The sequence below is a fragment of the Gavialis gangeticus genome, unplaced genomic scaffold (assembly GCF_001723915.1).
Source record: "Gavialis gangeticus isolate Ggan-Ray unplaced genomic scaffold, GavGan_comp1, whole genome shotgun sequence".
Classification (NCBI taxonomy): domain Eukaryota; kingdom Metazoa; phylum Chordata; order Crocodylia; family Gavialidae; genus Gavialis; species Gavialis gangeticus.
Window position 1 is genome coordinate 1536729 of NW_017729024.1, and position 24527 is coordinate 1561255.

Below are 24527 nucleotides of genomic sequence, written 5' to 3' on the forward strand. Positions count from 1 at the left end.
GAAAATTGGGATAAGTAACTTGAGGCAAGGGGATGGGGGGTGGCAGCAGCACACAGTAGATCTTGGGTTGCTTTTAAATGCCAAAGGTGATCTCCTACTTAAAACGGTTGGAGACCACTGATTTAGATAATTGCCCAGAAACAAAGAATGTTAAAACATTTAACTGGACCCTGTTACTGTTATTAAATTGAACCCTTAGGGAAAACATCAGACTTTGTACATCTGTCATTTTATTTTGATTTTGCATGTTTGTTAAAAAGTTTACAACATTATAAATAAGTTTAAGATTTGTCACTAAAAAAGGATAACCCCAAATAAACAGCCAAAGGCAGGAGCACTCAGCTTGGTTACAAAACACAAGGCATTCTTTGATGTTCCTGCTATAATATCTAAGAAAGCCAAGCAGTCACTTCTTATTCTGAAGAGGGAAGACTTGTTTATAGCTGAGATCATATATTTATGCAACACATTTTCTAGTTTTTTTAGTTTTGTTGGTGGGAAGAGGAGTAGATGCCATCAGTTTTTTATATATCTTTTCTCATGTTTGTTCTGTTTTGTTTTAACACAACATAATGCCATGAAACCATCTTGCCATACAGGTGCATCAGCAGATGCATCTTCTGTGCAGATGTGTTACATGACTCCCTAAGGGGTTTGGCATTCAAAATTCTGCTGCTTTCATCTCAAGTGAGACCTTTTCCTTGTCCTTCAGCCCTTTTATCTGTCAGTAAGAGTGGAAGACAAGCTCACCAAATCTTCTAGAGCAACCTGCAAAGGATGTTGTGTAGATTGCTTTGTGCACTGCAATGTGCATGCATGTTCTGCAATTAATGACACAGGCCTGATTTTGACCTCAAGAGCACTGTTGAATTCAGAATCAGCCCTATGGTGTCCCTCACTCCTATCAAAAAAGTCAAATCTATAATGCCATGTTTCTATGATACAGAAGGAAGGGATTCAAGAAAAGCACATTGTTAGTTTGGAATTTGCTTTATGAACCAGTGACAGCTATGTTTCTGGGTTTTTTATTTAAAGGTTTTTTGTGGGGGGGGGTTGTTTTTTGTTTGTTTGTTTTTTGGGGTGGGGGGGTTAGTGAATACATTGAAATGTACTTCACCTGTACTGAACTACTGTCAAGTTCTGTTCGCCACAGTGCCTCGCACATCGGATATACCTCATCCAACTTGACTTACTGGGTTCTCCACCATCAATAAAGTGCTGCAGTGTCCCATCTTGGTCATATATCTGGAGAAGAGGTCAGAATGTCAAGTAGTTAGAACAAATCATCAGCAATCATTTTCACTGCTTTGCTGGTGTCTCTGTGCTTTTTGCAGAAATGTATTGCCATGAGATTTGTCATTGCTTATTGATGTCCTTAGAAATCCGAATGGAATGACAGAGGAGTATTTTTGGTGATGCAAGTTTATCATATTTCTCTTATCAAGCCAATCTTTTCTACATTAAACATATTTGTTGTGTTTCAAAGATGTGACCAGTTTCCCAAAGAATATGTAACCTATTTTGACAGGCTAGCCTTAAATAATGAACTGCCAGATAAACAAGAAAATCTGGATGCAAAGGCTGCATTGAAAGGCTGAGACATCAGAGAAAGGATTAGTATTCCCTAAACAAGTATCATTTCTTCACATTTCATTTCCAGCAAAAGCTTGTATTTAGGTCTAGAAAACCTTCTTGTATTTAGAGCAGAAAACATCAGACAGCTAATGCTCAGCAGTAGTTCAAAGCTTGTTGTGAAGATACCTGAAGAAATATAATTTTTCACGTAACAAATGAGAATTCAGTTTTAAGAGATCTAGTTTTACATAAATATGACATCCTTGCTAAAGACAGAAGAACACAAAACACATAAAAAACAAAACTTTAAAAACCCACAAAACAACATTAAAAACAACTCACTGCCCTCTTCCTAATTCTTTGGCAGCCCTGAAATCATTGGGTCAAATATTTGGTCCCATTTTTTTTCATACACCTCTGCATTTGTCATTTCAAAGTAGATTTGAATTGGGTGCAGTCTAGAATGCGGTTAGAAAGTTTGGTATCAAACTTTCTGACTATATTTCATGTATCATTTGGATAGCCTGGGCAAGTTTAGGATAGCATTAGAGCAGTCAGGTGGTTAACTAAACCAAACATGATCTCTGACTCTTTTTAGGTTGCCCATTCACTGTATTTTTCTCTCTAATAATTTCAATAATCTGAATACTTTCTTTTAGGATATTTTATAAGAGAACCCTCTAAGCATTCTGAAAACTGGTCTTAACCTTAAAATAAATAATTTCACTAATAAAATGGGAATTGAATTAAGGATTGAGAAGGATTATTCTACAAAATCAACTTCATGTTGGCAGCATTAATTCAGACATAACACAGAACAAATCTACTTGGATATTTCTCAGTCATCATTAAAAACAAAAACCTGCTTCAAAGGATGAGCCACAAATTCCACAAATTGCGCTGGAGTTTATTGCACCCAAGCACTGTGTTTGAACATGCACCCAGGAGTGCAGCACATTGAGACAAGTTACAGCAGCCCTGGCTGGTAGGGGCTGGAGAGGTCAGCCAGCAGTGCCACACACAGAAGCACCCTTGTGCCCCAGCCAGCCCTGTCAGTGTCTATATGTGTGCTGCTGCAGAGTAAAAAACACTGCCATAAGATAGTACTTGTATTTACAAGTACTAATCTGCAGCAGAGTTTATTAGGTTACTCCAGCCTAATAGCTCTGCCCATGTAGATGCTCAGACATTTTCCATGGAGCTAATTAGGCAATTCCACAGTGAACGTCTCAAGTAGACGTGCCCAGTGAGTCTCATTTCCATCCCTGACAAATTGGTGGAAGCTACTATAATGAATAAAAATAGCAGTTACATGGACCAATATGATCTGCTGGGGAAGAGTCCACGTAGTTTTTGTAAATAGAAATCCTGCCTCACCAGTCTGCTAGAGTTCTTTGAAGATGTTAAGCATGTGGACAAGAGGGATCCAGTTGACATATTTGGACTTCCAAAAAGCATTTGACAAGGTCCCTCACCAAAGGCTTTTTAAAAAAAGAAACAGCCATGGGATCAGAGAGAAGTTTGTCATGGATTGAGAGCTGGTAAAAAGGTAGGAAGCAAAGGGTACTATACGGTCATTTTTCAGGAGGGAAGTATGTAAAAAGAGGTCCAACAGGGAAATGTGCTAGGCCCAATTTTGTTCAACATTTTCACCAATGATCTGGAAATGGGGGTATACAATGAAATCTCCAAGTTTGCAGATGATACCAAATTATTCCAGGTAATCAAATCCCAAGGTGACAGAAAGGAGCTCCAGAAAGATCTCACTAAGCTAAGTGAGTGGGGGAAAAGTGGAAGATGAATTTCAATGTTGACAGTGCAATATAATACACATAGGAAAAAATAACCTCAATTATATGTGCACAATGCTGGGTTCTGAACTAGCTGTTACAAATCAGGAAAGAGACCTTGGAATCATTGTACATAGTTCTCTAAAAGTGTCAGTTCAATGTGCAGTGGTGGCTAAAAAGACCAATAAAATGTTGGTAATCAATCATTAAGAAGAGCAGTGAAATTAAAATGGAGAGCCTCATCATGCCATTTTACAAACCCATGGTGCACCTACACCTTAAATACTGCATACATTTCTGTTCTCTGCATCTCCACAAAAGTGTCGCCCCCCACTCCCCCCAGTCAGTGGGATTGGCTGCTGGGGGACTCCCCCGATGCTGAATGGTGTCAAGGGGGGCACATGTGCCCCTTGACTCAAGAGGCACCAGTCATCCATGAGGGCAACCAAAATGATCAGGGGTATGAAGCAGTTTCCATACCAGGAGAGACTGAAAAAGCGAGGACTCTTTGTTTGGAAAGCAGAAGGCTGAGGGGAGGATATAATAGAGGTCCATAAAATCATAAATGGTGTGGACAAAGTGAACAGGGAACTGTTACTCACCAAGTCCCAGAATACTAGAGCTAGGGGGCACCCACTGAAATTAGTGGGAGACAGGTTTAAAACTAATAAGAGAAAATACTTTTTAATGCAATGCGTAATTAACTTGCAGAATTCTTTGCCACAAGCAATGGTAGAAGCAGATAGCATAGCCTCTACCATTGGTTCAAAAAAAGGAATAGGACAAATTCATGGATGATGGATTTGTTAATAGCCGTTGAACAGAACTGTTCAAGATGTGTTCTCTGGCATCTCCAATAATGGTGGATACCAGGGAAAATAATGAATAAGGGATTGAGGACTCTAGATATATCCAGTTCAATGCTCTCTGTCTAAAGCATCTACTCAGTCCACTGTCAGAGACAGGTTACTGGGCAAGGTGGAAAGATTGGTCTGACCCAGTATAGTACTTCTGATGTTCTTAAGAGTAATTCTACACCAGATTGTCTGAATTCACCCTGACGGAGAGGTGTGTACTGCCCATCTAGTCCTCTTTTGCACTAGCGTAAAGGCCAAATATACCGGTGCGACCATTTTGTTCAGAACCACAGCCACGTGTGATGTTCTCTGGCTGGAGGGCTAACTAATCAAATATATCGGAATTAATGCAATAAAATTAATGGAAAATAGCAGGGATTCTCAGGGCTCTGAGGGGCTGTGAAGAGAAAATTTACATCTAAAAAAAAGCAAATAAATATTCCCCCGCCCCCTCCGAGTTCATTGCTTCTCTCATGAGAGGTACAAACAAAAACACAAACTGACATATTCTTCACACAAAATATATTAATTTATTGTGTAAGCATAGGTAAAATATGCTAGAGTAATAAAACATCCATAATGGAGAGGGAAAGGTAGTTACAGTAAATGTGCCCACAAGACAGAGACAAGGAAAAATGAATGACTAACAGTGTTTGGCAGCAACCAGCTGGCATCTGTCTAAACAGTTTCTGAATATAAAATTTGTTATTTATTTAAAATATTTATATGGCACTTACTAGCATCAGAACATGGCTTAGAGTGAAACAAATACAATTCCCATAAAAAGAGAGGTAATATTCCACTGTACCTTCACCACTATGACTTCAGAAAGACAAAGATGATGAGCATAACAACAGCCAATGAAGGGAAAGTTGAAGTGAACCCAGTGTTTTTAGTTAAACATGGCCTTTGTCTCAGCCAGCTCAAGCTTTACTCTTGAATACGAATAACCTCATTATAAAGCAAAAGCTAGCTGCCCTAGTGGTATTGGATCAGGCCCTATGTTATTTCATGTTATGTTCCACTTCTGATTTGTATTCAGGGGCAGATCCAGAAGGGATACAGTGGCATGGCCCACCTCTCCTTTCTGACATACAGCAAGAGCAGCAGTCAGGGACTTCAAGTCCCCAAGAAGGTAAGAATCCCTCCACTCTCTTCCCCTCCATGCTCAGACACGTGTCTGCTCCCCTCTCATCTCCTGTCCCCACCTCTCATTCCCCTCCTCCCCCACCTGCCACTGCCATTGTCCCCACTGTTTCTGCTGTCCTGGGGGTGAGTGAAGCTTGTATCCTGCTCTGGCAGGGCTACGTGGCAGCTGGGCTCAGCCCAGGACAGCAGCAGCAGTGCCAGGAGTGGATGAGCAACCAGGGTGATTGGGACCCCCAAGAAAGGAGGCATGTGGAAGGGAAACCCATCCAAGCCTCACACAACCCAGATCTCTCCCCCAGGATGGTGGAGACAGCAGAGACACTGGCAGCAGTAGGTAGGGGTGGTGGGAGAGGGGAGGAGAAAGGAGTAGAGGGGAGGGAAGGGAGCACGCCTCTAAGCAAGGAGATGAATGGAAGGGGGCTTCTATTTTCTTCAAGATTTAAAAAGGCCCCCGGCTGCTGCTCCCTCATACAGTCTATCTTCCCCAGTGAAGCAAGCTGGGGAGGGAAAAGAAGGCTGGGAGCAGGAAGTACAGCCATCCCTGTAGTGCTGGTTGCCACTCCCACATCCCCCTTTGTAAAATCCTGAATACACCCTGCTTATATCTATGGTTTAGATTTCCAGGAACCATCATATTATCTCAGTAATGTCTGCAAATGCATATGGGAACTCTAAATGAGGTGATGTTCCATAATTCTGCAGGGTTTTGTTCTAGTTGATAAACACCAGAACTTCCCTATCCAATTTTCTGCTGGAGTAATGGTACAGAAAGGAAGGAGAAGACACAGGAATTGACACATATTCTGTTCCTGGTTTCTCACCAAAGATTCTATTTTCTTTTCCTAGAGCAGATTTCCATTTTGAATTTGACCCTCCATGTTCAGAATCCTTCCCACAGCATTCCTCCTCCTGTTAGGTCAGAAAAAAATCTCTAGTGCCATGAAGCAAATGGCCTTGAAGATTAAGAAAGAAGGGTAATGCTATATTATATCCATTTATTTGTTAAGTCACAAAACCCAAATAAGCTCCTAAGAAAGTCAATTCACTATGGTATTATTATTTTTATCCCTATAGTGCCAATGACCCCTAGTCATTAACTATTACAGGCAATTATTAGAGGAAACAGCATAAATTTGTAATATATAAAATGTACACTCTATTACAAGCTACCAGCGGAGTCATTATGGTACCCTGTATACATGTACGCATATGAACTATATTATTCGTACAAATATATGTACACATATGCATACTACTTGCATTTCACTATGCACCCGTAACTATTTTATCTGTTCACTACCTTCATCTGCTCTGGGATCACTTTTAATGGATTCCATAAGTTATTTTTTCCCCTACTCTATCTAGTAAATACACCCTCCCACAGCCCCTGTGACAACAGCCATGAAATATTCCATTGACATTCTTTGTCCCTCCCTCTGTTGCTGCCTTCAGTCAGAGTACAGAACAGTGCCCAACTTATTCGCTGTCATCCCCTCCTCCAAGCCAACACCACTGCTGTTAATTTTGCTGTTAAGATTTCTGATTTATAGCTATTCCTCATTTCATTTGCAAAGTACCTGTTCTATTTAAACACAATCTAGTTAAATGGAGATTAAAAGTAAGAAGCTGGTGTGCTGAGACTGATGTTTAGTAGGGCTGTGCAAAGCTTCGGTCACTGATTTGATTCGGCAGAGATCTGGCCCAACTCGGCGGCCGAATTGCCAAATCCAAATCAAATCAGGAGACTTAAACTCTCCAACCAAATTGGAACCCTCCAAATCAGTTCAGAGAGATTTGATGATTCGGACATAGACACAGCTTTCAATGTTTTTTCTACATACCTCAAGATACCAGGCATCTTGTGAACACTGAACTGGTGGAGTGGATGGAGCATCCCATGGGAGCACAGGGGGGTCCCCAGCACACTTTGCAGTGGACCAAGAAGTGGACCAAAAGCACTTCTGGTCCACTTCTGGGTCAGCCATGGAGTGCGCAGGGCCTCTCCCTCCCCGCCTCCCCGCCTTGGCAATTGGTGCCTCCTGGGTCTGGGGGGGGCACCCGGGGTCCCCCCATGGCCAAACACCGAGCTGGGGGGTGAAGGGGATCCCCCACCACCAAGCATGTGCCCCCCCCAACACACACTCCTGTGGGACGCTCCGTCTGCCCCAGCATCTCAGCTTTCACGAGCCATGCCTGGCGCCTCAAGGTATGTAGAAAAAGCATTTAAAGCTGTGTCTATGGCCAAATTGCTGATTCTCTGAATTAGAAACAAATCTTTAGATTTGGATTCAGCTGAATTGAATCAAGACAGTGATCCAAACCAATGAATCAAGTCACTGTCCCCCGATTTGGGCCAAATCCAAATCTGAATCAAATACGGCTTGTTTCACATACCTCTACTGTTTAGGTATGTTTTTCAAGTGCATATGGGTGCACAGGACCTATTCACTGGGATTCTGATACTTGATTGTGGTCTATTCGGCTAAGTACAGAGCCCAAGTCTCACCCTGACGTCACTTGGGAGCAAGGCACCTATCAAGAAGAGGCCGAAGCCCTACAACACCTACAAGCGACACTGGGGGACTGTGAGTTACTTGAATCTGAAGGGGAACTGGGACAGCAGTTCAATAAATTGATTGAGCCTAAATCAGTTAAGCCTGATACTACACCCATCTAGGTTTACCTTAAACTGGTTTCAGCCATTTTGAAAGTAGTTTATTTGCACTGAACTTCTGTTGTGTTACAGATTTGAACTGTTTATGAATCACTTATAGTGGTTTATGTGTAATTTATGTCCCTAGCCTTAATGCTTTCAAAAGAGTACAATACATTATAATAGCCAATAACACCTCATATAACATCAGATAACATATGGCTATTGTTCAAAAATCTATGAAAACTGATTACTGAGCTACTTTAACTAAGTAATTGAGCACTTGTTATCTTTAAGTTTAAATGGGATCTCATAAAAATAGTTTGCTACTTCACTTTCTGTGGGTCACACTTCTAAAACCAATGTTCTCTGCACTACCACTGTACAAATAATATTTAATAATAGTCGGCAAAACAAGACAGTGCAAAAACATTCAGAAAACAGAATTATATTTCCACTCAGACACCACCCGCCCTGCTTTTGCTTGGTGTGCCAGGTACATTGGGCAAATGTATTTCCATTGCCACTGGATGCTGTACTGTGTCCTGATGCAGCTGTAATGGAATGCTGAAACATAATGCAACATCTCAATACAGTTACAGAGGAGGCCCAGCAGCAAAACAGTTAAATACAATTGAAGTGAGAATGAGGGGGAAATATTTAGTTCAGTTAGTTCTCACTGTATCTGTTGCTTTGCTTTGTTCTTTTTCCATGGTCTAGTGAAGGTTTGTGTCTTTTGAAAGGCAGCCTGCATTTTATTTTTCCACTTAGTTAAATAAAAAGGTATTAGTGTACAATTTAATTGACTTCTTATTTTCCTTTCATGCAGAAAGAGGAAAGACTGGCCCTTGCAGTGGAATTTTTTAAAGAGAAAACATAGATGGTTTTTCATTCATATTCTTAAAGCAGCTATTACAATCATTTTTATTTATATATTTATAAAGCATCAAAGCAATGGTTTAAAAAAGCTCATTAAAACCCAAAAAATTAATTCTTACTATTAATACGGGTTTTTTACTCTTTGCTATTTAGTACTATTCATACCACACATGTAAAATTACAATAACTCTAATATGCATCAAGGATGGGATTTGGAAAAGCATTTGGTATTAGTTTTTCTCTTTTCCCATAACAAGTCTTACTACTGACTGCACTGGGAAGTTAAAGTAACCCTGAGGCTAGGGACAGACATTTAAAAAGTCTGAGCCTGAATTGATTCATTCTTTGCAGGTTAGTCTAACCTGGCTAGGCTAAATCAGTTTTGTAACCAGAGAGCCATCCCAGAAATACAGGAACATGACTGCAGTGGCTCAGGCTAGAAGACGGGGGGGGGGGGCTAGAGCAGCCCTCCATTCCCTTCCACAGTGCTGAGCTGAGGGGGCATAGCCAGGCCCTGGCAGGATGCTATCATTAGGGAGGGGTTCCCCCTTCTCCTGACCAGCCCAGCAGAGAATGTTTATCACCCCTAACTCAGTGTTTATCAGCCCATTAAGAAAAGAGAGGGACATCACCAGCTACCTATTGATTCTGCCTTTGTCCCATATGCCACAGCATGGAAGTAGCCGGCAAGTGGTCTGCTAGCTAATGCTGAGAGGTGTCTGTGACAGGGAAATGTCTGCTTAGCAGAGAGTGGGGAGGGGAGGTGTTACACAAATTGCCAATTGCTCGAATCACAAATAAGACCTTATGATGGAAGATAAAGGTTAGGATCAAGCTGGTATTTATGCTATCTGCATAACAGAGGGGAGGAGCAGAAGCCAGGCAGATGCCTGCAGAGACTGCTGGAACTGCAGCCAGGGAGCAGAGGGGAGGGGCCAGCCCTGTTGTGGAGCAGAGAGCCCCACCCAGCCCAGAGAGCATGCAGGGATGCTGGGGGAGTTTGATTTAATTTAAACCAGAAAGGGGTCTGGGACAGACATTGTAAAACCGGTTTGAGCCAAATCAGTTAAGTTTGATACCACCTTCAACCAGGTTTTTCTCAAACTGGTTTAAACCAGTGTACTTAACGTCTGTTCTGTTACAGGTTTAAACCAGTTTCGGATCACTTAAACTAGTTTATGTGTAATGTCCATACATAGCCTGAGTGCTTTTGAAAATCACATCCAAAATTCACAAATCATCTGCCATATAGCAAAAATTGTAAACATATATAACTATATGAAAAATATATTGAAATTTAGTTATATTCTTTCATTTTATGGTGCACTTTGGGATATCACTAGGTAACTTCCATAGCAGTGACTTTATTTCTATAGCAATAGATAATGATACTGGCAGCAGCACCTGTATAAATTTCCCTCCTCAGCTGGAGGGAATGAGTTTAGAGAATGAGATTACCACCATTTCTACCAGCTGTAGGCCTTGCTACTGTGCCTCATGCCTTTTTCACCTGAAGAGTAGATTACTACAGTGTGGTCTGCTAGTGACTCCATTTTAAAAACAGACAGAAATTGAAGATAGTGCCAGATGCAATAATCTACTTCATAAGTAGTATGCTTCACCAGAAACAGATAACACCCAGCTCCGTAAGCTGTGAGGTTTTTTGGTGGACGCCAAGTTGTTAGTTTTGATCAGCTTTCAGAGACTGACTCTCATGCTGTGCCATTCTGCCACAGTTATGATGATTGGAGTTGGTTAAACTGGAGTATACTTAAAATATAAGCTATAGGAAGATGCTTGAAGGATTCTTGTTTTTTGCAAGAGCCTGAAGATTTTGAATTTAGTCCCCTCAAAGGGTCCAAACCTTTGCTCCTATTCTTGACCTATTACATTGTCCATCTTTTCATTCAGATTTCTGGAAAAGGGTGGTAGATATGAAAATCAGGATTTGCTTGTATACAGTGGTACTCGTTGATTTAATATCATTGGTTGGTTATCTGTTTTGAGGAAGACTGTTATTTTTATGTCATTGGATATTTACAATTATATTAACTCAGAGCACAGGATAGGCATTTTTATCCCCCTTGGGTTGAAAACAGTAACCAATACATAAAGAATAGCTAAATAATGATATTTCAAGTGGGAAAGTTATTGAGAGTAAACACACTAAACGCAAGAACAACAAAGGGAATGGAGCTTTTGAAATTTAAAATATACTAAATTACTAAACCAAAAATCACTGTAGAACCTGAAACTGAGCTGCAGTTTGACTTTTCATTTCAACTTTTTCCTTAGACTCAGGGGTGGTTCCAGATGGGGTGCAGTAGTGTAGTTACACCCTTACTCCATCCAAACCTGAAGTAGCTCTGGGAGAGTAAATTGACTTTATGGTTCATTATCATCTACCTGGTTCCTTCTGAACTCTTCAGTCCACACGTGTTAACAACCCTTTCTACTAATTAAGCTATCTTTTTTCTGCCATTCTGCTGTCCCAAAGAAATTAGTCTATCCAAATCAGTCTATCCAAATCAGGCTATCCAAATCAGTTCTCTACAACCGGTCACACATGTATGTATACCTTGAACATACTGCACTATCTGCTTAATATTTCTTGCTTTTAATCTAAGAGGCATCATCTAGATTTTTTTTAAAAGAAAATACCTGGCAACTAATATTAAAAGCTATTTGGATTTTATAGTTCTCAAAGGATATGAAACTATAAATAGCATTTTGAACTGTCTGTGCTAGGTGAAAGGTTTCATCTCTCACTTTGACCCCAGTCCAGCTAACACAGGCACGTTTTTGTCCCATTGATCTCAGTGGGACTGCTCATGTGTGAAGTTAAGCATCTGTGTAAGCAGTTGCAGGATTGGGGCCTCTGTCTGGAAAGTGTCATGAGAGCAATGAGCTGCTTATTATGCTGAATTCATTAAATTTTTTTTTTTAAATAAAAGAGTTAAAATTTGGTTTTGACAGTGGAGGTTCCTGTAGGCAGGGCTTTTCACATAGTCAGAGGAGCCAGTACTACTCAAGAACAAAGTCTGAAACGGTGAAGCTTCAAATTAATTTGTACAAAACTGGTATTTTACATACTGGGTTTTTCTCTAGTACAGTGAAAACATCAGGGAGGCACGTAAATTTAAGGGCCATAATAGACAAGCAGCACACACCGGTTAACATAGGTAAACCTGAGACACCATTTAGATAAATACAAACACATGCATATACACACAAAGGAATGCCATTTAAAGCTGTTGGAGGGTCTCTTTAACTGTTTAATAGCCTTTCCTGTCTACATTTGCATCCTACTGATGACTCAATCACACAACAGAACAAATGGTGGTGTTCAGTGCACCAGTGGTTCCAACTGGGGCATTTTCCTTGCTTTTGGTATTAACATATCTATTCTATACCCCAAGAATGCAGCAGAAGCAACAAAAGCTCAGATAGCCGAGACAGCATCAGCAGAGGGAGTCTGTGTTGAGGCAGATTGCACAGGGGAAGGGGACTGGAATGATACACAATGACATACAGCTAATTTGCTGTATGTTTGCCAAAAAAGTTACCCCCAACTGGACTAGATAACTTCCTGAGGTTTCCTCCAATCCTGTTTTTCCATGAGTCTGAGTTTAACTGAAAAGTTCTTTTGTCTAATATCCATATAGTCAATATGTCCATCCATTTGAACAAAAGAGTTATAGGAATACAAATACAACAAATTAGAACTTTAAGCCATAACATTACCTACCAGCAAGTTTAAGAACAGGGACTGGCAGGTTAAATCATTAGGCATCCAGGGAGGCAGGTGATTAGAGCAGTGTCATAAGTCCTAAGTTTTCTTCTTGATTCACTGTGATGCAGGGTAGCCACTTGGGGCTGGAGGGGCTCATGAATGAAGAGTTCGAAATACAGCAGAATTGTCTTCATTCCACTCTGCACATGGGAGGAAGGTTCCAGGAATATTACATAAGGGAGATCTGTTCCCCTTACATGCCTCACAGCTCTCCTCTGCCTGTCAAAATCTGTTCCCCTCACATGCCTCCCACCCTGGAGCACCCTTGTGCTCCAGCCAGCCCCTCTGCAGAATGTTGAGCCAGGTAAGACCAGCCCCAGGCTTGCAGGCTGACCCCCCACAAGCCCTCTGCCAGCTGGGGCTGCTCTAACCTGGCTCAACGTGCTGCGGTCCCAGGCATGCATCTAAAGGCAGCACCTGGGAACAATAAATTCTGGTAAGATGTACACCAGAGTTTACTGCATCACATTAATTTCATGTGTAGATGCGTCCAGTGGGTGCATCTACACATGCAATTAACTTGAGCTGGAGTAAACTACTCCCAGGCTCAGTGGCCCAGGGAGCAGCAACGTGAGTTGGGGTGAAGCAGTTTACGCCAGGGCTGGAGGCATGGAGGTTCAGCCCTGGGCTCTGGGGGGCAGTAGCAGGAGGATGCTGAAAGTGCAGAGTTGTGTTGCTAGACGGCAGGCAGGAGTCTGGCCCCCTGCTGGCTGTGCTGATCACTTGCAATGTACACCCACATTCACCATCTACATGTGTGTTTAGTTGCAGTTAATTATCCCAACAGTAGGGGTGTGCAAAGTGGGTCCTATTCAATTAGGACTCAGCCCGAATCAGGGACAGTGATTCAATTCATTGATTCCAATCACTGGCCCTGATTCAATTTGGCCAAATCTGAATCTGAAGATTCAGTGCTGATTTAGATAATCAGCAATTCAGACATAGACACAGCTTTAAAAGCTTTTTCTACATACCTTGAGGTAGCAGGTGTGGCTCACGATCACTGTGATGCTGGGGTGCATGGTGTGTCCCACAGGAGTGCCAGGAGGCCCTAATTAGTCTACTTTGCAGTTAAGCACATGTGTAGATTAAGCCAGTAGGATTACAAAATTGCCTAAAAAGTTAAATAGCTAATACTCATTTAAATCAGTGAGCTTCAGGTGCCTAGCCTATGTCAGCACTTTTGAAAATACCATTTGGTGCCTATCTGCTTCTTTACACACTTAAAATCTGCAAAAACCTGGCTCTAACATCCTGGTTACCACCAAGATTTCTCTCCCAGAAGCTAGACAAGCTATTAGCAGATTTGCCTATACCAGGAATAGCAAAGGTAACGGCTGTGTTTCACCTGAATATTCTTCAGGATCTTTCCTCGCCTGCCTTTTTCACAGATCCTGATCTGGTTTTGCTTAGCAGCTCTGTGTAGTAAGGGGGGGAGGGGACGGTGGTTAAGTGTGACAGATTCTGTAGTTGTAACTACTCAAGCAAAGCACAGAAAGGAGAGACAGTACCTGAGATCCAATGCAAGGTGAGTTTTTCCTTGTGGCAGGATAAAAACAAGAAGTACAAATTGTATAATTGTTTTGTTTTGTTTTGTTTTGTAATCCACAGACTTTCTATGGACATGGACCAGTGAATTCGGCCTAAGGATATTCTATGAAAGAGGTAGTTTATGAAGAAATTACAGGAAGCCATTTGATTAAAGTACGCATTTAAATGATGCAACAGACTACTGGCTGGACTGAAAGTGTAGGTGAATTCGTGATTCGTGCATCTCAGAAGAGTGAGATGCAGAATAAATACAGAGGAGGTGTTTTTACAAGCTAAAAAGAAGAGTAAGATTGGTATTTTACTTCAGCAAAGCTGTAGCAATTGCAAATGACAGTAATTCACTATCTCGCTCCCTTACAACAAGTTGGAAGTTGGTTTACAGTTTCTTACTTAAGGATCATACCCTGCCAGAGTCACACATACTGTAAATTTCAATACTGTTTTGCCACCAGAGGAAACGGCAAGAGGCCAAGAAATCCCAGACGTAATTATATTTCATTTTCAAATAAAATAGATATCACAGTTTATGCCTGGTGAAAGGGCTTCTGACTTCACACCTAGATATACTGGATAAAGTTAGTGGAATTTTCCTTTAAACTCTTTTGGTGTTCTGCGATAGTTCAGTGAAGTATCTTACCCTTTGACATCTGTGCGTGCTTTTTACCAAGAGTGCCTAAATTTTGCTTAACTAATAGGCATTTTGCCAGGACCCTCACAAGGGCTAGGGACAGAAGTTGCACGTAAACTGGTATAAGTGTGTGGAAACTGTCTCAGATCTGTAGCACAACAGAAGTTCAGTGCATATAGACTCATGGGCGTCTGGTGCCCATGAGTGAACAGTCAGCAACTGGGGGGTGGTCCCCCGTGGCCAATCGTGCTGACCTGGAAGTGCCAGTGGCACTTCTCCTGGTGCCCCCACTTCCAGGCCGGCACTCTCAGGGGGGCACCAGTGCTTCTGCCTGCCCCCCCCAGCCCATCGCCTAAGCAGGGATGCTGGCTGTCAGGGGGTGCACTGGCACTCTCGTAGGGGAGCACATGCACTCCTGTACACCCCCTATGTGTCGCCACTGCATAAACTGGTTTCAAAATGGCCAAAACTAGTTTAAGAGAAACCTGGATGGATATAGTTTCAGACTTAACTGGTTTAGATTAAATCAGTTTATTGAAATTCTGTCCCAGTTCCCTTTCAGATTCAAGTTAATTTACAATCTCCCAGCCTCCCAGGATACTTTGCACCTCCCCTATAAGCCTCCCTTTGCAGGGTGGGCAGGCTAGCCTTGGCCCAAGCTGTCTACTCCAGCCTACAAGGGAGGCATGCTCTTGTGCCCCTCCCTGGCTTCTGGCCTGGGCCACTGCAGGCATGTAGATGGCATTTTTTGAATCAAAAGTGAATGTCTTTTCACTGCTTATCAGTTCAGTCTATGCTGCTTAGACTAACTTGCAAAGACTAACTTGCAAAGATTGAATCAATTTAGCCTCAGGCTTTAAGTCTGTACTTAGCCTATGGGTCTGATTCAAAGCCTATTAAAGTTGATGAAAAAATTCCATTGACTTGAATGAAGTACGAAAAAAGACCACAGTGCAAGGGAAAGGCCAGTGACAGTGAAGACTGAGTTTGTCTTCAATATAGTTTGTGTTCTCTCTTGTCTTCAGTTCACAAGTCTGGCACAGAAAGCTATAGGTCACAGATAGGATTTCATAGACATTATGATCATTCATAATGGAATGGAATAGGTCTGATCCTTCCCAGGAGCTGGCCCACTCCATTGCTGCTTATAGGTTTGGTTCAGCATCCCCAATCTTTCAGACAAGATAATATTCTTGATCTGGGCAGCTGAGGGCATCTATAGGAGATAAGATAGTATATATCTCCATAAGCTTTACTTTGCCATGTCCACATCATTCCTTAAATATATTCCATGGGAAAAATATAAATTTAAAATCAATAAAACTTTTCCTCTCTTTTTTATGGTATCAGATATCGACTTCCAAATCTATGAACCACTGTCTGGTATTATCACTCAATGTGTGGATTTCATCTGCCCCATCTGGGCATTTGTAAAGATCGCAACTTTTGATTGAGTGCTGTGCTGTTTGCTGAACACAGCATTCACTCAGGGGGCTGTCCGAGACCTTCATCTTGTCAAGTGTTGCTCTGAAGCATCTGTATCCAGATCTGAGTCTGTTCAGCTTGACCCACACTTCTCTGTCAAGGTCATGCCCAAAGGGGCACTCATTCGGTGTTGGTATAAAATGCTGTAGGAATAGGACTGATCTTCCCCAGGGACTGGCCCACTCCATTGCTACTCATGGGCAACTAGTGTCTCTTGAGTCTGGGGGCACCAGATCGCCGACAGAGTGGGGGTCCCCCGTGGCCAACTGCAGACTGGGGGGGGGTCCCCCAGCAGCTGAGCATGGAGCCACCAGTGGCAAAACCAGAACTGTACTTCTGCTGGCACTTCCAGTTTCTCAGGGGGTGCACAGCTTCAGGGGGTTCACGTGCACCCACATGCATCCGCTATGCATCACCAGTGTTGCTACTTATAGGTTTTGTTCAGCATCCCCAATCTTTTCCAGGAGCTTGTGGGTTTCGTGTATAAATGGTTTACAACTGTTAAGCCTCCTAAGCCTCCATCTGTTCAGGCCTTCAGTTAACAGTTGATGTAGCAGATACTTTTTGTCATCTCTTGCCTCTGTTGCCAGTAATAAAGTTAGGGTCAGTCTTCCTGTATCACTTCTTATATCACAGAGAGTACAGGGAGTGCATGTGTATCCGTATAGGTTGTGCAGCCTGTTATGAGTCTCAGTGCACTGTTAAGTTTAGTGTCAAGATTTTTTGCGTGACAACTTCTGGACCATACAGGAGTACAATATTCTACTGGGGCATATACCATTGTGAGTGTGGTGGTTCTGGGCACTTTGAAGTTGGCACCCCATGTAGTGCTGGCTTAAAATCTTAAGGCAGCTACCCGTGAAGAGACTTTACCACTGACCTTCTAAATGTTATGTTCATAGGTGAGGGAGTAATCTATTGTAACTCCTAGGTGGTTGGGGTATGCTCATGGGGAAGGATGTGGTTGCCTACTTTGATAGTCAATGTGCTCTTGGCTCGACCATTGTCCAGGTGGAAGAGTGATGATACCAATTTATTGATGCTTAATTTTAAGCGTCATTTATGGAGATAGTCAACAATGAGTTCAGTTTCAGTATTCAGCATCTTTTCCAGGTCTGTCATATCTATTGGGCTACTATGGCAACATCATCAGTGTACATGTATCGCTTAGATGTTATATGTAGGAAGTCTGAGGTATATACATTAAGAAGTACTGGCACTAGCATTGACTCTCAGGGGACCCCATTCTTCAGAGTTCATACTCTGCTTTTTTCTTCTTGGCTGGTAGTGAGTTTGAATAATCTGCTGGAGATCATGTTCATAATGAAAGCACATATCTTGTAGTCAGGTATCATGGAGTGCAGCTTATATTTAAGACCTTGGTGCCATGAAGTGTCATAGGCAGCTGTAAGGCTTATAAAGACTGTGCCTGTTTTCTGCCTCATTTCAAATCTATCTTCTATGTCAGATGTAAGCCAGTGGCACACCGCTTCTTCTGAAAGCTAGATTGCTCTTTTGGGAGCTGGGGATCAATGATATTCTCTATTATTCTATTCAGGATTATGCACTGCATGGCCATATCCAGACACGTGGACATTTGGTTCCCTGGGGACAACTAGTGACAGTGCACCTTGTGCTGCTGCTAGTAGTCCCTGGGGAATGCCCATGCCACATGCAGGCTGGTGCACAGGAAGTTACCCTAGGTTGGGTAGGGGCGGCTGGGGCCAGCACTGGGCTGGCCCCAGCAGCTTTACCTGGAGTCCTCCCGGGGCTGCAGCAATGGCAATACTACTACACGGAGTCTGGGTGGCAGCAGAGCGTGGCTCCGGCCAGCCAGGCTCTGACTTTGGTTGGTGCATGTTGCTGTTGCATGAGCACCTCTGCTTTTTTTTTCCACAGGTTTTTCTGGCCCCTGGATATCCAAGGGTCAAAAAACCCTCCACGTTGCTCCCTTGTAGCACAGACATTAATGTAATATGCGATATGTGGTGCTGCAGATGTGTCTGCATTGCCATATACTGTATGGTCCTGCCCATCTGAACTTGGTCCATGAGTTTGTATGTAACTCAGAGTAGTGAGATGGGTCTGTAGCTCTTTGGATCTTCTAGTGGTTTATTAAATTCTGGGACAGCAGTGACATCAGTTTTTCTCCAGATTTTTTTTCCAATTTTTCCAGTTTTGATTAATAAAATTGATAATTCATAAAGGATTTTCTTATAAATATATTCTTTGGTGAAATATTTCATCAATTAACTTCATTTTCCAGGAATGGAAGGCAAATAAATACAATTTTCTTATGATAGCATCATCCAGAGTGATATAGTTGTGATCTAGCAGAGCATAAACACTTAAGAATAGAAAGGATGAAAATATAGCACTAAACTGAATTGCAAAAGAGGTGGGTTCAAGTTTCAGCTCTACTACACTTGCTATATGACTGATGGCAAGTCCCTTAAACTCTTTGTGCCTTGAATTACCAGTGTTAAAATGGCGGTTATAATATTGTCTTTCCTCCATCCTTTGCTGATCACCTTTTTGAGGCTGTTAACATACCACTGCAGAGACTTTTTCTTCCTGCATATATGTATTGTACCCGGCTCACTTAGAGACTTAAATCTATGTTAGAGGTTCTAACATAGTAACTGTGATCATTGCAGCCCTCTCTGAACCCCACATTTTTGCAAGAGTCTTTCACCTTTGAAGTGAACAAAAGACTTAAACGGAAATGATACATTTTTAATTAAACTTAAATTCTTTGTGAGTTTTAAATAATGAAATGCATTGTTATTTTAAATTCTGAATATGTTGGAATGCCTGGAATGCCAAGTTCCCAAGACAATTAAAAGGTCAAGTAATAAAATGTATGACAAAGTATGCCTGAGATTCCTCATAAAATGAATGAGTAATGGCTGTAAAAACTATCTTGTCCTGTTTAAAAGCTGAAAAAATGTATGTGTTATACCAATTTTCACATTTGTTAGATTACAGAAATATTAGAAAATCAGCAAGATAACATTTATTTAGCAGCTAATCCTACATCAAGGTTGGAACCAGAATCAGAAAAAGATTCAAAAGGGCCACAAAGCGTACAACAGAACTGATTTTTGTAATGGCCACGTTTTGAGGGAAACAAAATGTATTTTCTCTTGTCATTGTGCAGTTAGGTATTGGTAAGTATCATGATAACTTTCTTTAGAAGATACTCAAATTTTGTGAGGATTATATAACATTAGATTAGAACATCTTCAAGTCACAGTCACAGGAGCCTTCCAGGGCTGTTAAGCATTTGGCATATATCACTTATCTCTAAGGGTGGCAGAGGCCATCAATACAAAGTGGACCATCAATCAATCTGAGGTCTTCTTCAGACATCTCCTGTCAGCTGATCAGAGGAAGACTTTGGGGAATCAGCTTTCCATTATCAGGAGTTGGTCTGTGATCAGAACAAGCCACTGAACCTTTTACTTTTCACTTGGCAAAAACATATACACTGGAAAAAAGTCATGACAGTTCATTCATTTCGCTCCATCCTGGAGCCAGATGATGTTTGACTGGTGAGACCCACCCTCTTTGATGTTGTACTCTTTTGAGAGTACCCTGCTGTGAAAAAAAATTTATCCTTCCAAATTAAAGAGAAATATTTCTGTATCCAGCTGTTAAATGTGACATGTTTGCCATTTTTCAGTATATTGGCTTTGTGCCATCTCGCAGGCTGTGTTTCAAACCTATCTTTTTCCCTTTTCCTTCTCAGCAACAATATCCACAATTGTTAGTGTCTCCAACATCTATATAACATCAGCACCAAAAGGGAAATACAAGTAATGCCTCATTGCTATGAACTGCACTAACAATATTTACATATGTCCCTTTTCATTTAAAAAAAAATTAAAACCAGCAATTGTTTTGCTACATGAAATGAAGTATAAAACTCTTAAATATAATCTAACTATGAAAAATTAACTTCAGTTTAGTTCTGATTATAGTAAGCAAACCATGAAGTAAAGCCTCCACAGAATACATTTACAATTGAAATGAGTTTGGATATGATGAAGGCTCGTTTCATGTTTTCTGAGTCCACATCAAAAAAATGGCATCAGTTCAACAAGCTTTAGCTCTGTTTAAATTAAGACAAACTTCTCATGAAAGCTCATATAAACATTTAGGTTTAAGTAATCAAGAAAACCTGTATCTTCTCATATTTATTAAGTGTAATTTTCAGAGTTATAAAAACCGCTGTCATGAGTGGTGCATACTGTAAATAAAGGGTGGACCACATCATTACGATGTTTTTCCTATCTATTGAGGTGGTTGAAACACAACAGGTTCCGATTTCTCTTCAGCTGAAGCTTTCCCTCTTTCCTTTCATTTCCATATTTGCTGACATGGAAAAGGATCAATGTTTAATAGATTCTGGCAAGCTCAACATTGTAGAAACTTGCGTCCTGTAATTTATCTCAGAATATGACTAGCAAATTTGAGTAATTGCTCATGTATTCATCACATCAATACTATGTAAAAATTAAAAGCAGAGGCAGAGGCACCACAGGTGAGGAAGGAAGTATCTATTTTGAAAAGATCCAAAGGGAAATACAAAATTAACTGTTTCCCCTTTAGGGTACCCAAATCCTAGCTTCTTGCCAAAAAATGAATAGGATCAGTGCTGTCCTGAAAGATCTGATCTAAAAATAATAACAATGTGTAATGATGTGGTCTGCTCTTTAGTTACACTGTATTTAACTCAGTTTTTATAACTCTATGATGATATGTAAATAAATGGAAATTGATGGCCCATCTCAATGCATCGTATAACGCCACTGGATACCCCATCTAGTGGTCTGCAACCATACTCCATTCTGCTGTGATTCAGTTGGTTCTTACTAACTAAACAGTGTCAAGCCTCAAACAGATGTTCATTTCTACCAATGGAATTGAAATTTCCACCGCTACAAATCTGTCCAGAAGAGGGAGCAGTACACGCATTTAACCTGCAGCTGCCCCTTCTCTGTACCCAAGGCATTGGGAACAGTGGCTATTCCACTCCTCCTGGTCCCTGGGGGACTGGAGCAGTGGGGCAAAGTGACCTGCCCATTCCCCAGACCAGGGACCCCCAATGTGGGGAGTGGGCAAGGGGCTTTCCCATGCCCCTGTTTTCACAGTGCCACCCCTGCTGCCCAGCCTGGCAGAAGAACCAAGGATTTAAAAGTCAGCAGGGGAGGAAAGTGAACTCATGGAGCCTCTCCCAAGCCCGTTTTTGCATAACCCTGGTCTTATATTGAAGCTGCCACAAAAGCAGCAAGGCACTGGAAGAGTCGCATGCCAGTAGTCCCATATGTAAAGCTGAAGAAGCCAGCTTTCAAGCTGCTGCATGGGACAGGAGGGAAGAAGTAGGACTAAGATCCCAGCCCATTCCCCAAATTGGGCAGTCCCTGATTTGGGGAAGAGGTAAAGAGCAGCAGACCAGATCAGGAGAGGAGTATTCAAGTGTTTATTCCTGCAAGAGAGTTTTACTTGCAAGGGAGATCTTCTAGGTGGAAGATCATTCTCCCAGAGAGGGCATGTCAAATGAATACCTGTAGTTTCTACCAAGACAGAGGCAATTTTCTTGTTAGAAATGTAATGCCTGTGCATGGCCATATGTATTTGGATGGGAAACACCTATTAAATACTGAGGTGCTGTAGGAAGCAGTACTGGTGATTCAATAGGGTGGTGTTCTTTTCTGCCTCTAGTGAATCAGTTATTCCCTTCCATATATAATCAAGATTTCCATCCATTATTAATTCAGCCACTACTCTACCACCTTCCACAACCACCCTGATACTTCAGTACTGTTCTCTCTTTTCTGGCCCTCACTGCTTCACAAGTATTACATCAGAAAACACCGAAGATTAAACAGCTATAAATCTATATGCAAAAGGTATATCCTATAAAGATTTGTTTTGCCCTGATTTATCTTAGCCTTTTCCTTACTCTGTCCCCTGTTTTTCCTTTAACACTAGATAATTTAACTCCTTTTTCCTATCCTTGCTTTCAGTATTTTTACTCACCTACCCCATTTTTCTTTTCCTTTAGTTACATGCTTCTCTTCTGTTCCCCATCCCACCTGAAATTCCTGTTTTCTCAGCCTGCAACTGTATTTCAGAATCTCCCCTTTTTTTCTGGCTTACCAGGCTTGCTTCTGACCTCTTATACGTGAGTGCAGTTTGATGAAGCTCCATGGAAAATATTCCCAGTTTACAGCTATATAAATGAAAGCAGAATCAGGCTTCATGTCACACTTTTGGTCAAAGTACCCATGATAACATGAGTGACTGGTGCCTCCTGAATCTGAGAGGGCACCTGCAGAAGCCCTGTCGGGGGGGGCACCAGCCCTGCTGACAGCATCGGTGTCAGCTGTCAGGGGGACACCGGCCCCATCAGGGGTGGCACATGCATCCCCTACCAGTCGCCTATGCATCACAGTACTCTTTCTTAGGCTCCATGGCTTGGGTGGCCAAGACAGACAGATGCCTGCACTGGCCCAGGCCAGGAGTCTGGGGGTGTTCATGTGCACCATGCCTCATGGCCAGGCTGCCTAAGACTGCTGGACCAGTAACCCAACCCAGGCCTGACTGGCAGGTGGGGTCTGTTAGGGCGGGGGGGGAAGCAGGGAGGGCAGGGGAAGCACCCACCAGGGGTCTCCCCCCACAGCTCCCAACTGCACTGAACTCACCCCAGCCCCACCTCTTCTCCAACTGTCAGCTTCCTAGGGGGAGGTTTGGCGGGGGGGGGGTGGAATGCATCCACACTCTCCCCCCCACAGCTAGGGTATGTTTTGCATGGGGGGAAAAGCACTCATGGTGGGGGGCTTTCATGCCCCTGCAGCTTGAGCTGGGCTGGGATTACCCCAGCCCTGCCCCTTCCTCAGCCCTCTCCCTCTGAATGGGATGGGAGGCCAGGGGTGGACCACCCCAGCAGCCCTCCCCAACATGACATCTGCCAACCGGGGGGATTTTCACCCTCCCCCCCACAGCTTGAGCCCAGCTGAGATCCCCCAGCCCTGCCCCTTTCTCAGCCGTCACCTCCAAGAGGGGCAGGGAAGGGGGAGCAGGGGGTGGGAATGCACTGCCTCCCTCCCCCTGCACAAGCCCCCCCCAGCTGAAGTCTGACTGGCATGGAGTGGAAAGCACCCATGGAGATGCTTTTCACTCCCCCACAGCTTGAGCTGGCCTGGGCTCATCCCAGCCCCATCCCCTCCTCAGTCATCACCTCCCAGAGGGGTGCGGCATTCAGGGGGTTAGAACGCATCCCCTGGCTCAGCACCAGCCCCCACCCCGCAGCCAGGACCTGCCTGGCATGAGGGAAAAGCACCCACCTAGGAGCTTTCCATCTCCCCAAAGCTCAGAGCCTGCCCCCTAAAATATTATATTTTTTCAGTTCTTCTGGTTTGCATCCTTCCCAACATGGATGAAACTGGAGTGAAGTGGAAAGAAGAGTACAAGAATACCCAATACTAAAAAGAGAGTTTGACTTACAAACTTAGCAAGCCTTAGATACTGGGCTTTGTACAAAAAGCCTGAAGATTGATTGAACTGAATAAAATCCACTCCAGTGAGATTACAATCAATGCTAGAAAAGTTATAACACTAAAATGAAATGCACACAATTGTTTTTGTTTCCCAATCCAAATTCTGAGAACAATACAAAGTGTGTTTTCTATTCATTCTCTTCTGGGATTGTCTCATCTCCACTCCTTACCCAGCTGGCAGATGAAGGTAGATGGCTGAGGAGGGGCAGGTCTGAGCCAATCCCTACTTGACTCAGAACTGCAAGGGGGCAGGCAAGAAGCTCCCAGGTGGGGGCTTCCCCTTTCCCCCCACCAGATCCCAGATGAGTGTCAGGTGGGAGTAGGGAGGTGTATGCTCCCCACCCAGGAGGTGGAGACTGGGGAGAGGACAGAGCTAAGCCTAAGCCTGCCTGGCTCATTGGGCTATAAGTGGAGGGAGCAAAAAGCCCCCATTTTTCCTTCCCTACCTGGGCCCGGGCATCCATTCCCCTGCCCCCCGTCTCACTGGACTAACAGGCTGAAGCAGGAAGAAGACTGGGGAGCTGAGGCGTTAGTTCAGGGGTGGGCAATTAATTCAGGTGGAGGGCCACTTACTAAGTTTTGGCAAGCCATCGAAGGCCATG

General features: G+C 42.7%; 1 protein-coding gene across 1 annotated transcript in view; it reads right to left on the reverse strand.

Annotated features, from left to right (window-relative positions):
- The window catches only part of PRDM6 (PR/SET domain 6), a 126001-nt gene that overhangs the window by 39986 nt on the left and 61488 nt on the right, over positions 1 to 24527 (reverse strand). The window contains exon 2 of the mRNA XM_019516816.1: positions 1118 to 1245. Within this exon, the coding sequence (XP_019372361.1) occupies positions 1118 to 1245 (128 nt within the window). The remainder of the gene's footprint in view (positions 1 to 1117; positions 1246 to 24527) is intronic.